This window comes from Staurois parvus, unplaced genomic scaffold (genome assembly GCF_062004578.1).
Source record: "Staurois parvus isolate SC_StPar_1 unplaced genomic scaffold, SC_StPar_1.0 ptg000104l, whole genome shotgun sequence".
In the NCBI taxonomy this organism is placed as follows: Eukaryota; Metazoa; Chordata; class Amphibia; order Anura; family Ranidae; genus Staurois; species Staurois parvus.
The window spans coordinates 8,306,321-8,324,861 of NW_028317900.1; the positions used below are offsets into that span (position 1 = coordinate 8,306,321).

Here is an 18,541-nt window from a genome sequence, read left to right on the forward strand (position 1 = left end):
TAACGTGTGGACTCTGATCTATGTGCTGAAGTAATCAGGACATTTATTTCTTTGTATTACTGATGGTTTCTTTATGTAACTGATGGGTTCAAGCTGGTTTCTGTTAACCGAATACCTGAAAATTAAATGTGGCACCAGTAATCCTCAGAGACTATATTGCACTGTGCCTTTCTGCCACAGAGCAACCATTTCAGCAAATCCCCTGTCAATATATATATACTGCTCAAAAAAATGAAAGGAACACTTTTTAATCAGAGTATAGCATCAAGTTAATATTTGGGATATTGATCTGGTCAGCAGAGGGGGTTGTTAATTAGTTTCAGCTGCTTTGGTGTTAATGAAATTAACATAAGGTGCACTAGATGGGCAACAATGAGACAACCCCCAAATCAGGAATGGTTTTACAGGTGGAGGCCACAGACATTTTTTTCCCTTCTCATTGTAGCACACTCTTGGGTGTTACTTGGCTAGATATATAGGTTCAGCTTCCACCTGAATCTGGTGACACCTCCGATTATACCCAGAACACTTCGACACTCTGAATCTGGTGACACCTTCGATTATACCCAGAACACTTCGACACTCTGAGAATATTTATTGAAGAAGACAAATCAGAAGCCAGTGGAGGTATTGGCAGAGAGGGGTGGCGGAAACGGAGCGGTTGGTAAGGTGGATGAGTCTGGCTGCCATGTTCAGGATTGACTGAAGCGGGGATAGCCAGCGGCGAGGCAGGCCAGTGAGGAGGGAGTTGCAGTAGTCAAGTCGTGATATGATGAGGGAGTGGATGAGCTGTTTAGTGGTTTCTGGGGTTAGGAAAGTGCGGATTTTGGCGATGTTGCTGAGGTGGAGTCTGCATGAGTTAGTTAGTGATTGAACTTGGGGCTGGAAGGATAGGTTGGAGTCTAGAATGACCCCAAGTACTCTGGCCTGCGGGGCGGGCCTGATAGTGGTATTGTTGGATGTGATAGAGAAGTCAATGGGGGGTGGCGTGCGGGCTGGGGGGAAGATGAGGAGCTCAGTTTTGGAGAGGTTCAGTTTAAGGAAGTGGAGCGACATCCAGTCTGATATGTCGTTTAGTAGGTACTCACTGTTTCTGGACTATCCTCTGGAGAAGTCCTCTCTCTCTCTCTCTCTCTCTCTCTCTCTCTCTCTCTCTCTCTTTTTCTCTCTCTTTCGCTCTCTCTATCCTTTGAGAGACACATGCACTTGAGTGACTGTAATCCTGAGTTGTCAGGCAGCACAATCCTTGGTTTGCACACTGCCCTCCTGCAACAATTCCTCTGGGTACACATTCCAAGCCCAGTTTTTGGGTTCTAGCAGGACAGAGAGTGAGACTTTTGTGACTTTACTCAAACAGTCCATGTGGTCCCAACCCAAAATGTCTCCTTCCTCTTCAAAATTACACAACCAAGGGTTATTCAAACTAATCATTCCCCTTGAAGAAGTCACGTGCCCTGTGACAAAATGCTTTGGGGGAGGGCTTGGATGATGTCACTGCAATCATACGGAACCCGGCAAAGTGGTGTGGATAGTACACAGTGGTAATTGCGAACATTGCAACACCTATTTTATTGGCTGTATACCTCAGTGTGGGCTGTCACCTTATACACGTGAGTGCAATACATATGTTGTTTAAGGTAAATAAAGTATTTTAAGGATAAGGCACAATTTGCAATATTCTTTGCATGTTATGGAGCAGAGCTTTGTGGAGCAGAAGATATTTGTGTAATATTGGAGCCCTAACTGGAGAGAGGAACTGATCCTGATTCCAAAAGCGCTGTTGACCGAACACTTGGTGGGAGGTCATATTTTTAAGGTGAGAGTTCACCTGGAGATGGTTGGGCACTGACATTATGGTGAATTTTGTTATACGGAGGTGAAGTCTTTTTCTGAAGCACGGCTGGCTTTCAGTTTACATTTGGACTTTTTAGTTGCATATTGTGGTTTGAGATTGGACATTTATTCATTTGCATTGGTATTCATATATATGTATTGATTTATAGGCATAGTAGTGCATTATGTTATTATTATAGAAGTTATATTGTGTGTAGCCTAATTTTTATGGGGTTTAGTATCACATGTACACTTATTATTATCGTGTGACCAGCGCAGCACTAATTTTGATATATTGTAATACAATCAAGGGTTGTTTTTGTCTACAGGCACCTTTGGATCACACCACATACAGTATATCCTGCAAATTGTTTTCAGTGACCATAAAGAAATATAGATTATCTGGGATGCACTTTCCAAGCTCCCTTGATAAAAGACTGGCATCAGGGTTCTCTGCTCACTACACAGACATGTTTTTGAGCAATAGGAGCTTGCATGCCTATGTACAGGTTAATGAAATATAAGATTTGTTGTCTAATGAGATCACACATGCACTATTCAGCTGCCATCTGTAGCCTATGGCTAGAGTAACTTCTTGGTGTTTTATCTTCTATAATTATAGGTGCTAAATTGTTTTATGGGCAAAGCACAGAATTGCATATTGTTTTTAATTTTGAATGTGAATCTTTTTTTTTTGTCTATAACAAGCACATTCTATCAGACAATTCCTGCTGCTAAAATAACAGTACTGCCATTGCTACATAGATTTTATCTGTCATCCCTATAATTACAGAGAAGTAAATTACACTGTTGAACTAATTAAAACCAGGTATCATAGAGATCCAATCAGTTATAACGTGTGTTTAGATTACATGTGTCTGAATCTAAAGGGATAATTTAGGGTCCCAGTTATTAGATGTACTGTGATGGTGGACACATTGTTTTATTTTACAGATTTGTGTGCTCTCTGAAAACTGCTAGTATGCCCTGACCACCTAGACTGCCCTAGATTGTCATTGCAGCAGCCAATGGCCATGTGTAATAATTCTTGACTTCTTCCTCCATTTATGAGATTCTGAAGCATCAATTTTTTTCTACATTTGTCTAAATGTTTTTCAGTATCTTGTCTTGAATTCTAATTGGTTTCATAAAAAAGCTCCAGGGTGAACAAACAGAAAATTGGCTCCAGTGTAACGGCCCGTGCACAACTACACTGAGCTCACAGAGCTAAGACAACGAATGCACTCAAGCAACCTTCTGTACTTTGGAGAGACCACGCTGTAAGTTCTAAAAGCTAATCTAGATACCATTATAGTGAGGTCAGAATGCCAAGCCTGTGTTTGAACAACTGGTTCTGCTTGACTCTGGCCTGTTTGCTCCAGTCTTTCTTAAACTTCTACTTCTCTAGTTGTTTGCCTCCTTCCTGTGATACCTATCTGGAATCTGCGTCATTTCAGTACGTGTCTACTTGCTTGTTGGTTGTCATCACTGAACCTCCTGTGAGTTGCACCTTGGGGCATTAGCAGCATAAAATCTGCACCACCTGGTGTTCTGTTAAAGAACTAACACTCTTGCTGAGGTGTTGTAAAGGGTCCATACTCAACAGGTGATGCAAAGGTTCCATAAATCATGGCCTCCAGGTACATCAGAGATCAGGGAGAAGAAAGTGACACTTTGGTCTGCCCTCAAAACACATTGGCGTGAATGTTTTCCCCAGAAATACAGTATCTAAATACATGATATCTTATTCTCCATTGGTTTACTGGATTTCAATGGTAGAATACAAAATCCTACAAAACACTTTCCTGAAAAAATGTAAGTGTCATCTGATATGTCACAAACTTGAAAAGACTGGGAACCATTAGCTTAATCCAGTGTTTCTCAATTCCAGTCCTCATGGACCCCCAACAGGTCATGTTTTCAGGATTTCCATTATTTTGCACAGGTGATTTGATCAGTTTCACTGCCTTAGTAAGTACCACAGCTGTTTCATCTGAGGGAAATCCTGAAAACATGACCTGTTGGGGGTCCATGAGGACTGGAGTTGAGAAACACTGGCTTAATCCAACTTTGGGAGACTGATAGAGTTCTAGATGTAGCCAGGTGCTGGCTATATCATTATGCCATTCTGGGACATTTATAGATGAGACTATGGGTAATCCTTTTCCCCCCTAGTGCACAGTACTGGGACTGCTACATCATTTCCCATTAGCAGAGTGGAATTAGTTTTTCTGACAGCAGAGTATCTTGGGACCTGTAGCCCTATATCCAATACATCCCGGAGTGCTGATTGAACTACAACTACCAGAGAGCTGGGGAACAAGAAGCATGCTGGAAAAGTGAGTGAACCAGTTCCTTTGATCTGCCTTTTGATATCGGGGTCACAGAAACCACATGGTGAATTGCAGCGTGTCCTGTGTTGGGATATACACACACAAGCATATACTAATATCTTTTATATTGGGATCAGACAATCTGGTAGGTGGGTATATATCTGTGGTGGAAGGTTCATAGTTGACATATTGTATGTGGACTGATTTCTGTCACAGAGCTTATTTGGACACATTTATCAAGCACTTTATTGTATGGGCTATGTTTTGCAAGCACGTTATTTGTCTTATATAATGTAGACCGTTCTAGTCCCATTTTGATTATTTTTGTACTGTTGCACATTTCGAGAATTTTGTCATCTTAGGAGACTATTGTTAGCATTTCATATGATTCATGTCACTTTAGGTATTTTTGATGGTATTTGAGTAGGACTTCAAACTCATTGTTATGTTCCTCAAACCATTCCTAAACCATTTTTGCAGTGTGGCAGAGCCCATTATCTCTCTGAAAGAGGCCACTGCCATCAGGGAATACCATTTCAGTGAAGAGGTGTACTTAATCAGCAACAATGTTTAAGTACAGTAGGTGGTACATGTCTAAGTGAATCAACATAAATGGCAGGACCAATGTTTCCCAGCAGAATATTTCTCAAAGCCTCACACTGCCTTCGATTGCTTGCCTTCTTCCCACACTTCATCCTGGTTCCATTTCTTCCTCTGGAAACTAAAGCACATGCATCCACATTCTGTAAAAGAAAATTTGATTCATCAGACCAGGCCACCTTCTTCCATTGCTCCATGATCCTATGTAGGCTCTATTGGCTGTGGACACAGGTCAGCATGGGCAACCTGACTGGTCTGCGGCTACCCAACCCCATACACAAAAAACTGTGATACATATTTTTTCTGCTTTCAACACTTCATGGGCATCATGATTACTTGTTGCCCAATATATCACACTGACTTTCAGATGTCATTGTATCAACATAATCAATGTTATTCACTTAATCTGTCAGTGATCTTAATGCTGTGGCTGATTGGTGTATATACCAATTATAAAAAGAATAGGGTCTGCAACACTAATAGAACTTTTTTTTGCTTTTAATAAATGCAGAAATGTACTTCTTTTCTCTCCCCAGAGACAAATCATGACTCATGTAGGACAACTGATTATTGAGGTTTGCTAGAGGAACTCATTTGTAGTTCTAACTTCCAGTATGACAAAGTGATGATGTAGGTGTTGATTTACAAAAATATGATATTGTACATACCTGGTAACATGACACATTTGTACGTTGTCTATGATGCCTGTTTACAGACCTTTAGAAACAGAGTACACAGTTGCAGGTTGGGTGAATTTGAAAGTTTATTTTTAATTATTGTGATTTATTCTGCATCTATGCTGAGGGCATTCTCTTTCTCTGATAACTGATCATTGTATGCTTCTTAATTAGTAGTCAGCCTCTCATATTTCTAATTGCTGGTATTACCTATAAATCATCATTATTTGTCTCATTGTTATTAGTAAATAACTTCCAAAGTGGCAGTTGATGAAAAATCACCTGGCACACTGCTTTTTTCCTTTGGTTTAAATGTGCAGTTTATAGTAACTATTAATATGGGCTTAATACTGATTAATGATTAAGTTCACCTTCTCCAGTAAATAGTCAAGGTGCTCCAGAAGATGATAAAAAAATGTTCAGCTTTATAAAAAGTTCATTAATTTTATTGTTATACCTGTAGGCCACTTGAGTCCCTCAAAGCCTAGCTGAAAAACTCCCCGTTAGCAATCCCCATGTCCTGTCTTGTTACTAGACTGTGAAATCCATTGAACACTTTGTCCAAGCAATATAGAACTGTAAATCAACTTCCTACCTCTGAGGTGCCTGCCATCATCCTCAGTGACTTTAACATCCCAGTCAATGCTCACACCCCTGCCACCTCTCAACTACTCAACCTAACTTCCTCTTTTAACCTAACACAATGGTCACAATCCACCACCCACTCCAATGGTAACACCCTTGACCTTGTATTCACCCACTTATGCACTCCTTGTAACCTCTCTAACACCCCTTTTCCTCTCTCTGATCACAGCTTTATTAGCTTCACACTCTCCCTGCCTCCTACCTCCCATGCCTCCAACATGCAAACCGTTACCTGTAGAAACATCCACCACCTCAGCCCTGACTTTCTCCACTCTGCTACGGAGCGCGTCTATGATGAAATTGCACCCCTGTTCTGCCTAGAGCTGGCCATATCTGCCTACAACAACTATCTATCATCCTCCCTGGACGCTCTTGCTCCTCTTTCTACACGCAGAACCAGGCCTCGTCTGTCACAACCCTGGCAAACAGATGACACCAGAAGTCTCAAGAGACGCAGCTGCACTCTTTCGTGAGCATGGCGGAAAGCTAAATCCCTGAAAGACTTTACCCTCTACAAATCTGCTCTTCTCAAATACAACTCCAGCCTCCACGCTGCTAAGCAAACCTACTATAACACTCTCATCAAGACCCTCTCATCCAATCCTCAACTCTTCTCTACCCTTACTCCACCCCCCACTGCCTCCACCCACCAACTTACTTACACAGGAGATTGCCAGTCACTTCAAGAAGAAGATCAACACAATTCGTGATGAGACCTCCAGTGTCAAGCTTCCTCCTCTAACCAACATACCAGGCCCAACACCAAACTCAACACTCTCCTCCTTCGACCCTGTTACCTCCAAGGAAGTTACCGATCTCCTTTCCAAGGCCCACTTCACCACCTGTCCCCTGGATCCTGTCCCCTCACGACTGTTGCAGCCTCCTTCCTGCTCTATCCTAAACTCTCTAACCCACATCTTCAACCTCTCACTCTCCATGGGCACCTTTCCCTCCTCACTCAAACATGCACTGGTTACCCCCATTCTCAAAAAACCCTCGCTGGACCCCACCTATTTGAATAATTTAAGACCCATCTCCCTGCTCCCGTTTGCCTCCAAGCTTCTCGAGCGCCTTATTCACAACCGTATGAACTGCTACCTTACCGACAACAACCTTCTTGAACCCCGACAGTCTGGCTTCCGCCCACAACATTCCACAGAAACTGCCCTACTAAAACTCACTAATGACCTACTAACTGCTAAAACCAAAGGCCATTACTCCATACTCAAACTACTTGACCTTTCTGCTGCCTTTGACACAGTCGACCACTCGCTCCTGCTCAGTAAACTCCACTCCGTCGGCCTCCTTGACTCTGCTCTCTCCTGGTTCTCCTCTTATCTTTCTCAGCGCCCTTTCAGTGTCACATACGACTCCTCCTCCTCCGCTCCTCTTCCTCTTTCTGTTGGGGTACCCCAAGGTTCTGTCCTTGGGCCCCTCCTTTTCTCTCTCTATACCTCCTCCCTGGGCCAACTGATAACCTCCCATGGCTTCCAATACCACTTCTATGCTGATGACACCCAGATCTATTTCTCCACTCCCCAGCTCACCCCTTCAATCTCCTCTCGTATCACAAATCTACTAAGCGACATATCAGCATGGATGTCACATCACTACCTTAAACTCAATCTTTCCAAAATTGAGCTTGTAATATTTCCTCCTCCCCGATCCCCCACTCACAACTTTACCATTAAGATCAACAGCACAACCATTGGTCCTTCCCCTCATGCCAGGGTGCTAGGCGTAATCCTAGACTCTGACCTCTCCTTTGGGCCCCACATCCACTCACTGGCTAAATCCTGCCGCATCAACCTCCGAAACATCCGCTCCCTTCTGACCAATGACACCACAAAACAACTTATCCACGCCTTGGTTATATCCCGCCTTGATTACTGCAACTCCTTCCTCACTGGTCTACCGTTACACAGGCTATCCCCCCTTCAGTCTATTATGAATGCTGCTGCTAGACTCATACACCTTACCAACCGATCAGCGACTTTTGCCCCTCTCTGGTAATCCCTTCACTTGCTTCCACTAACCCAATGTATAAAATTCAAAATACTAACCACAGCTTACAAAGCCATCCACAACACTGCCCCTACCTACATCGCCAACCTCATCCACAGATACTGCCCAAATCGCCTACTCCGCTCCTCCCATGATATCTTCCTCTCTAGCTCCCTCATCACCTCCTCCCACGCTTGCCTCCAGGACTTCTCCAGAGCCTCTCCCGTCCTCTGGAATTCTCTACCACAGCTTGTCCAGTCAGCCCCCAATCTGTCTACCTTTAGGTGATCTTTGAAAACTCACTTCTTCAGGGAAGCCTACCCCACGTCCACCTAAGAACTGTACTTGAATCACCTACACCAGATCACCCCCCCCGCAGGTATCACCTCTTGTATCACCTCCCCCTTCCTTTGGATTGTAAGCTCCACGAGCAGGGCCCTCACATTCCTTCTGTACTGAAAGTATTGTAGTTGTACTGTCTCCCTTATATTGTAAAGCACTGTGCACACCGTCGTTGGGACTATATAAATCCTGTATAATAATAATAATAACAACAAGGCAGGGTATGGGGTTTGGTAACTGAGAGATTTTTTTTTAACATTAATAAACATTTATAAAGCTGCACAGTTTTTTTTAAAACCCACTGGGGCCCCTTGGCTGCATAGGCTATTTTCTGGAAATAGTGAACTTAACCTTTAAATAATTTTATTTGTAAACAGCGCTGAGCAAACTGTTGGCGCTATATAAATACTGTATAATAATAATAATAAACTACTCCCACCATCTTGTTTTCCAGTTCACTGACACCTGGACAAAAGGAAAACCAATAAAGATGGATATGTATTTTTGAAGTTAATATTCTTTGAGCAACATGAATTATCCTACAATCACTGGACACAAGATATTTATATGCTATATGCATCTTGCATAGACAGGCAATGCAATTATCACTTTGGTATAGCTTGAATTATCTGAGCTTAGGCCTGGTGTCTTGTATCTAAAAGCTTCAGAGGCAGAGATGTGTTTTCTCAGTGGAAGGAATGCTGTCACTTGGTTAATCTTTAACTGGATATGTGTTAGCACCCTGGAGCCTGTTAAGTACCTCTGTTTTCTTTATGGGCAGCTCACGGTGCCACAGGGTCTGTGATGTGTTCCTGGTGGGGGTCCATGTATCAGGAGTGACACATGGTAGAACAAACTGCTTACAAGTGGCGCGCTGCATATTGATCATTGAGCATCGCTCATACAAGAAGGCTGTTGCTTTTCTATTTATGGAATCCTGACATTTCATCCCATGTACTGCCATAATGAGCACCCAGACAGACTCACTTTATTGCCAGGTGCTGCCTGTTTGCTATGGCCTTTGTGAAAATCATTATAAATAGTCAAGTCTGTCGCTAACTTGCACTTTTAAATTTGAGCAGATAAAATCAAAAGAATAGGCTATTTGTATGTACAATTGGCAGCAATGCCATTATATAAGCAGAGGGTTCTTGTTTCAGATGGTTGTCTAGATCTGTGTTAAAAAAAACTTGTACTGACAACAGTATGCACTCTCCTTAAAATGCAAGTTGTTTGGCCGCCTCTTTGCTTTAGTGCTTTCTGGGGCACTGACCAAAAACAGGTATTTCGATCAGGAAAGTCAGGGTAAAGTCTGAATTACTTTTGATCAGGAATTCTAAGAATTCTGGACTGGAATTACAGCCAGGGAACTGGTATTTTCAGAAAGGGTGGTCCGCTACGGCATTTTCCATCAGTTTGAATCTATATAGCTCTTTAGCGAGTCCTTATTATACATATTAAGTTACCTGAAAGTACTTTTGATGTAGTTTGCATATGTTATATTATACTTCATATTTTCATTATCTTTTATACACAGATTTGAAGGCTATCTGTACACTCACCATCCACTTATTAGGTACACTTGTTCAATTGCTTGGTAACACAAATTGCTAATCAGCCAATCACATGGCAGCAACTCATTGCATTTAGGCATCTAGACGTGGTGAAGATGACTTGCTGAAGTTCAAACCGAACTTCAGAATGGGGAAGAAAGGGTATTTAAGTGACTTTGAACATGGCATGGTTATTGGTGCCAGACGTGCTGGTCTGAGTATTTTAAAAACTGCTGATCTCCTGGGATTTTCATGCACAACCATCTCTAGGGTTTACAGGGAATGGTCCAAAAAAAGAGAAAATATCCAGTGAGTTGCAGTTGCGTGGATGAAAATGCCTTGTTGATGTCAAAGGAGAATGGGCAGATTGGTTCGAGATGATAGAAAGGCAACAGTAACTCATGTCAATATGGAATGTTTCCAACGCCTTTTTGAATCTATGCCATGAAGAATTAAGGCAGTCCTGAAGGCAAAACGAGGTCAAACCCGGTATTAGAAAGGTGTAACTAATAAAGTGGCCAGTGAGTGTATGTCAAACAGGGCATTTGGTTTCCTTGCGACATGTGGGTCCTCTAGACCCTGTGAGGTGCTCTGTGTGTTCTGTAGATGTAGTCAACTACACAGAGGTCATATTAATGTAAATTGCGATTTTTCGTAAAGCGTCCACATGTTGGAATACATTAGTAGCTCATTGATTGCTTTAAAATGTTGCCTGAATTGCTCTTAAATAGCAGTTAAGTAAATGACAAGTAACCGAAGACTTTTGTATGCTTTTACCTCATTTTGCTTTCCTATACACGGCAATGGAAAAACCACTCAAAGCAGGTCAGAAGGTGGTCAACTGTAGGTGGAATGCCCTTGTCAATGAATTCTGAATGATCTCAGAAGAGTCTCAATCTGATGTCAAACTGATATAGTGTGATGGACGCTGCACACCACTGGCTCAGGGTGTGCTATAATGTGAAAACAGCCTCAGCCTCAGCTCCTCCTAGGCCACAACTTGCCTAGGAGGAGCCAAGGCTGAGGCCTTTTTCACTTTATATCACACACGGTAATGTCGGTAATGTGCAGCATCCCTCACACTATATGACTAAATACTAGCTGGATGAGATTTCAGGATGCCTCTTCTGGTTGTGGACCACCAAAGTGACAGCATTGAAGGGCTTTTGGAGCTGCGCTGCAAGTTACTGAGGGTTGCCGCGATGTCAAACTGCTTCCATCACAAGACCAAAGTCTGTTGACACTGGCCATTACTGTAATGAGAAAATACAGAAAATGAAGAGCTACATGTTAAGTCGGTAAACTTTTCTTTTGCCTTCACTTTTGCCCTTCTGCCAAGGAGTGACATTCTTGCTGCCCCCCCAGCCTTTTGTTTCCTTGTATCTTGCACCATCGCCTATACAAATATTGAAGTGTAATTCTTTCATTTCAATATTTTTCTAACCTAGTTGGACTATATAATGCACTAGCCTCTCCTACGTTAGATAATGAGACAACCTATTTAGTGTGCATAACCACTTTTACAATTACTTTTACAAGTAGGTATCGCACTTTAAATACTGTTTCTTTCATTGAAATAGCCATATGATTGTAATTATATAGCTGATTACTGTTCTCTTTCATCTGCTGATGGAATCTACTGTACAGTATGTTATGACCTTGTATCCAAGGTCTTTAATAAGTCTTAAAAAATAAAGAATCAAAAAAATATAGCAAATGATAACAAAATCCTCAATTATGATATCATGAGCAATTCTATGCTTGACATGTACTGCTTGGCTAAAGTGGTAAATACAGTAGTCTTTTTTTGTGGCTAGTAGGAACCACACTTTCTAGTCCAGACTCAAAGGTGTTACTGGATGAGAACCTGTACTGCCACTGCTGATGTACACAACTGAATCCATGTTTCACTACTGTGCATGTAGATGCTCTGTACATAGATGTACTACTGTATATATTGTGCAAGCTCTTGGATGAGTAAAGAGATTGTAATACTTACCCTCAGCTCAAAGCGTTTAGGTAAAAGACACATCCATGTTATACAGACAATGGGGGACTAATATGCAAACAACGGTTACCTTTTCTTTAGCCTTGCTTTTTTTAAATAACAAATTCAGTTATTTCAAAAATTAGGGAAGGGTTTAGTACTATAAATGAATACATTTTTATAGAATACTGTAGATCAAAAAGAGAGAAAACTGAGGAGGAAAGAGAAACAAAGGAGTCTGGTACCAAAAGAGAGACAGTCCCTCCAAATGAGCTATGGTATTATATGATTAATTACAACCATGATAGCAAGTCTTGAGCTCAAGTTCAAAAATGTTGCTACTGACAAGGTCCCAGAGTAGTATAACATACAAGCAGATGGTTCTAGTGAATGCAACCTGTGAATAATGCAGGTGTTTTGTAAAAAGTATATATTTATTCTCAGGTTGCAATAGACCAAACTAACCATAGCATCACTGACTACCAGAAGTCATTATGGGACATCCTTTCATTTTTAATTTTTTTTGTTGTTGTTGTTGTTTTGTTGTTATTTTTGTTCTGTTGTTTTTGACTGCCTTACTCCACAAGATTAAGAATAAGATCCATTGCGTGTGCATCTTTTCACCATTTTCATGCACTTTCTGTTCCCATCTACAGGTGGTGCTCATGAAGGTCTTCAACACTTGGGACCATATGGCAACATCCCAAATATTGTGGCTGAACTGACAGGGGACAACATTCCTAAAGATTTCAGGGAAGATAAAGGATATCCAAACCCTCCTAACCCATGCCCTGTTGGAAAGACTGGTGAGCTACCTTGGATATTAGTATGTATTAAAAACATAACTGTAGTTTGCAAAATAAGATATGGGGAATATTCAGTGTCAGAAAAAGTATCCAGGATACATACTGTAGAGAAGACTTGTCATCAACTTCATCACTCTCTTGATTTGAAAAATAAGTCCCTATAAAGAAAAAAAACATACAGTAGTTACACTCCTATCCTTCTGCCCACATCACAGAAAAACATATCCGTGATGAGGGCAGAAGGACAGGAGTGTGACTATGTTTATCTATCACTGTCAAGGAATCTTTTCCATTTTCCTGGTTTGTCAGATGCCTGCTTTTTCACTGCATGCTGTGGGTTCTTCCACTACCCCTAACATCACTACTGTTGAGAACTCAAAGCACAGGGGGAAAAAGGAATCTGACATTCCTAGAAGTGTCATTTGAAGGACAGCTTTTAGACAGAGGCATGCCTTCAACAAGCCAAAGACTGGTGGTGCAGGAAGTGAAAGAAGTAGTATTGTTTTTTACAGGGAATTCTTTGTTTAATTCTTTTTTTTAGAAACAGAGTCACATTAAAGAAGAGACTTGATTTTATACTTATTGTCTTTAATTAAAGGGAACGTTACAGGCTAAGTTCAGTTTTTGGAGCATGTTATATGCTACACCTATATTTAAGATGTATTGTGTAACATGCTCCAGCACTAGTCCCTGCAAACCCCCCCCCCCCCCCCCAGTGGGCAGAGGTTCCTTTCCCAGCACCCCCATTTAAAAAGAGTGTGGCTGTGTGGGGTTCCACCCATAAAGCTGTGTCATTAAAGGAATCTGTAAGTGAGAGAACTGCCACCGTGGCAAACTGCTTCTAGTTCTCAATGGGCTACGATGGTGCTCATTATTGCCCACGTAGCCCAATGGCATGCCTTCCAGTTTTCCAATAGAAAGCCCGTACAGAGGTACAGGCAAAAAAGCTGTTGGATATGTCTGCAGGAGCCCAACATTGCACCCGCAATTCACTGACCACAGATGCAATGCTCTGCGGTCTACTGTGCAAAAATTAATACATGCACATTGTTTTCATGCAAGAAAATATGTGCATTTATTATTTCTTGCAGAAAAGTAAACATCCTTTGAAACCATCCACAGATGTAAATGGACACAACATAGTTCTGTGTAGATAGAATCCATTTAGTCTAAAAAAAAAATGCATATACATTGGAAAATATTAACCTTTTCTTGGTCTTGCATCTACCTGTTCCATCTGTTCTGTCTAGCTGATTGCCTCCTCCCATGCTCATTAAGTGGCGTCCATCAGTCTATTAGTAAATGAAAATAAGTGCAAGTCATTTGGGAACTGACTGGTTGTTAATTTTATTTTTTGCCAAAGGCACAAAAGTGGAACTGTTCTTGGTAAATAAGTTACCAAGAACTATTTTCTGTGTGTAAGAGGCACTGTACCACCATTAAAAGCTTCACACAATGCAAACTGTCCATCTCAGAATAAATATGCTGAATGTAAGGGTGGCCACTCACCTCTTATAATTACTAAAAGTAAATCTGTGGCAACCTAAAACATTGTAAACTACTAGCAGCAATGTATAGCAGGTACATACAGTTTTATAGTGAGAAAACCGGAAATACGGGGGTAAAGTCAAGCTCTGACCCATTACTCCCTCTGTATATGTATAACCGGGTACCCTGGGTTTTGCTATTAACATACATAAGGCAAAATATCCTAAATCTGAGGGAACGTTCCAGGTCTCCCAGAGGACCATAGAAGCAAAATTACTCCATCCATACATAAATACATAAATGTACTCATCCGATGACTATATCCACTTGTCTACATACTGATCAGCTACCTACAGAAGTTTGCCTTTAACAAATCAAAGATTATTTTATGATAGATATAATTTAGTTCTAGCTAATAACATCTGACATTCCCTCATTTGCTAAAGTATTCTAACTCTGCTAGGATGTCTTTCCCAGGTATGAACAGAGAGGTGTTTACAAAATTCACATTTTACAGAGGAATTTTAGTAGAAATAGGACCAAAGCTCTTTTGATCCTATGTCCCTGGTGGGTCAGAGGAGTGCATTTAGTTCTGCACTCCTGTGATATGTATTCAGCCAACAGCAGGCCCCTGACTTTTGAAAGGATACAGACTTTAATGTCAGGCTCTGCCCAGACTCCTGGCCAGCAGCTGGCTCAGCCTCTTAGCATGCCGCTGAGAGACTGAGCCAGCAACTCCTACCCCCTCTACAGCCCGGTGCTCCAGTGAGCTGGTGGGGTAGAGCAGAGAGCGGGTGCATGACAGTCACTGCTCACTGAAGATTGCTCACTTCTCAGTCACTAGAGGTGGCAGGGAAAACGTGAAGTATTGGACTGATGCTGCATCCACCTAGGTGAGTATGTATGTTTTTTTTAATCCCATACTTCACTTTTAAGAAAAGAGTGGAGAACAGTGAATATAGGCTTTAGTTATATGTGTTGAATAGTTCCTTTCTTATTCATCTGAGCTTTCATAACAGGTGATGGTTGTTTGGAGAATACACCAGACACAGCCCAGTTCAGCAAAGAATACCAGCTGCACCAGAACCTATATGACCCAGAACACAACTATCCAGGAGTAAATAAGTGGGTAAGTGTGACTTCCTACAACACTGTTCATTATCTCTAACAGAAAAAGTTCTAGAGAGACCGGTATGGAATTCCAAGGTTTCTGAAGTCTTCCTGTGCGCTCACCCCTTGGCCTAGAATAGTAAAGGCTGCTATAAGCCTCCAAGGGTATTGCAAATCATGTTTGAAATTTAGCAAGCCTGAACTTCATGGTGAATCCCATTAAAATCTAAGAGGGGCAAATCCTGCCATTAAATTCTGGGGCTATTAGACAAACCACTGTCAAAAAAGGCATAGGACGCTGGTCACTGCTATGGGAGACAATCTTTTTTAAAGTACTTTCTAATGGGGAAAGGGTCTTTTCCATGCAGCTTTGAGGGCAACATTAAAATTACATGAATCCATTAAATAACAATTCTTTCAACTGTAAATAAACATAGGATTGTAGGGTATGTGGTATCGGTGTGTCAAGATTTGAAGGATCAAGCACAGTTCCTCTCTTCTAAACTAAAATCCTTTGGTACACACAACTTCATTCTCAGAGGTGACCTCAACATTTACCTGGTTCCTCGCTGGATACATCATCTAGTGATCTACGATGTGAGCCAGAAAATAAGTAAATTCTCATATTGTGATTGTGGAAATATCTTATTATGTATGACGCCACTAATGGGTCTATGATTAAGTGCTTATAGACCTCCTATGATTTAGAGGTCTGTAAGGTGAACATATATGAATGAAGAGCACTAAGGAGGGTTTTTTACACTTGGTTAAAGGGATGGTATTTGAAAGGAAGAAGAGTTCATGTGGTAGAATCACTGTTTTTTTTACAGTAGAATTTTGTGAATATTTTGAACATTTGGGACACAGATTGGATTGCATATTTTGATTGCATAATTTCTCATTTATTTTGTTTTTGAGGGTTTTTTTTACATATTTGATATTTCCACTAATAAATGCATTGATTTTTGCTTTGTTTAGCACTGCACAATTTAAATATTTGCTTTAGATAACATGCTTGGGGGGGGGGGTGCCTTCAATTTAATAGTGGTGCACTGGCAGCACATATTTGGTTCTGACATTTTTTCTATTCTTAAAGTATTATCTTTGCTTACAAACAGCAAGGACACACCACTTTAATTAACTTCTGACTAAAAAAGGCTTTTTTTCCAGGTACTTTTAACAGTGGCACATGTTTTGTTTATCAAATGGTCAAAACCCGATTTGATCAGCAGTCAAAAATTGTCCAATAGTTCGCTGAGGCTGTTCTTGTTCTCATTGATGCAAAGCTGTTCAGCTGCTGCCCAATTTTTAACAAATTTAAAGACCACAGATGAAACAGCAGTGTAATAATAGCTTGAAACAGGACAGTTATACTGTGCATGAATTGGCCAAAGTGTACAAGAGAAACAGTACAGTCATGTGTTTTCTACTGCATGAATTAAGGTCCTACAGAGGATACAGCAGTGCAAAATTGACCAGCAGCAGGACTGTTTTGTTCGTAGATAATAGGGCTAATCAGTCTATGCCTAACTTTTATATCTTTAGGGATGGGGGTGGGGGGGGAGTGGGGAATGTGAATGATAAAATTTGAGGTTGCTGAGGTGTACATTGTTCTGGTGCTTATGCAGCAAAAGAAATGAAAATCCACCCCTGAAATAAAGGCTGACTTTTTAAGGGAAAGCCTTTTATCAAAAAATTTAAAAAAAAAGCAGTTTAATCTAGTTAATCTAAGAAAAATCCCTTTTTCCTTACTGCAAAAACAGCAGTTTAGACTAAAATAAAGACCTGTCCACATAAGGTAATCAAAATACCCCTAAATAAATCAAAACCCCAAAATATCACTCTCTAAAACAAAAGCTTATTTGTTTTAAGCCTTCCAACAAATAAAATGTTTGCTCTGGGCAGGATATCGGCTAAAAGAAGATATTGACTTCAAATCAACCACAAAGTAAAATGAGAGACAAAAAATCTCCCAATAATAAGAACAAAAAAGCAACAAAGGGGTTGGTTGATCAAAGAGCTAGTACAGTTCCCTAACTGACCCTAATCTCTCCACATGCAGATTGGCAGATGTCTCTATTCTTTCCCTAGAGTAGTCTCCAATATACTGACACTATGACTGATCTGCATTCCCTCTTTCTCCCTGGTGAATCTGAACATAAATTTGCTAGGATAGCCATTATCAAACCTGCAGGATTTTCCTTGAACCCAAGGTAGCAGCAAACCCGAACCTCATCCTTGGTGGCCACTCAAATTTTAGTCCAATATTCACCCATCTGTTCTCCAACAGCTTTGACCTAAGCTTCCATAGTCAGCGTTATATCTCTGGAAAGGAGACCTCCAAGTAGTTGAGCATAAAGAAAATGTTTTTGCTTAATAAAATCAAACTCCACTACAAATCAGTTCTCTCCAGGCCCACTGCATACATTGCACATTAGTTTTTAGTAAACCTATTTGTATATTCTTATCTGTTGCTGTAACTTAATCAAACTGAAAGCTGCTATGTCTGCTATAATCACTTTAAACAAACTGCACACATTATGAATTCTGTTATCAGATTGGTTAGGCATAACTGAAACCTCTATAAATCTACCAATATAAATTGACTCTTTGATTGGAGAATCCTTTGACCCTATATATTCTTTGATTACTTTAATCTAAAGGCTAGAAGCAGGGAGTATATGTCATGGGTATGATGCACATTTATAAAAAACTGAAGGGTTAAACCTCTGCCCCTCCTTACCTTTTTAAAAATGCAATGACAGAGCTCTGTCATTTCCAGGCACAAGACTGTTCAGAGACAATCTGTACTTCATTTTGAACATTGATTGACCTATCAGGTTTCCTAGTAGCACAGCGGGTGACCATAGTCTCTGCCAATAAACGGACTGTGTCCTTCACACTCTCATGGATCTTTATATCAACACAGATGATGGCAATTTTATGCAGACATTTAAAAAGTTGAATATGAAACAGGTTTTAAACAGTGTTGTCTGTTACATGCTGTGCCTGTGCAGAAATGGACTCATGCTCAGCCCAATTCACAAAGGTAATAACACCAGAATAAGGAAGCTTTTTTAAGTGATAGTTATTTTCAGATTTGAGAAATACAGTCACACAGTTATTCATAAAGATCTTTATCTTGTGTTAAAGCTTTGTGAAT

At 40.7% G+C, this 18,541-nt stretch overlaps 1 protein-coding gene across 1 annotated transcript in view; it reads left to right on the forward strand.

Annotated features, from left to right (window-relative positions):
• Positions 1 to 18,541, forward strand: part of SCG5 (secretogranin V) — a 70,034-nt gene that overhangs the window by 36,647 nt on the left and 14,846 nt on the right. Inside the window, exons 3-4 of the mRNA XM_089671305.1 lie at positions 12,631 to 12,780; positions 15,288 to 15,397. Coding sequence (XP_089527431.1) covers positions 12,631 to 12,780; positions 15,288 to 15,397 — 260 coding nt within the window. The remainder of the gene's footprint in view (positions 1 to 12,630; positions 12,781 to 15,287; positions 15,398 to 18,541) is intronic.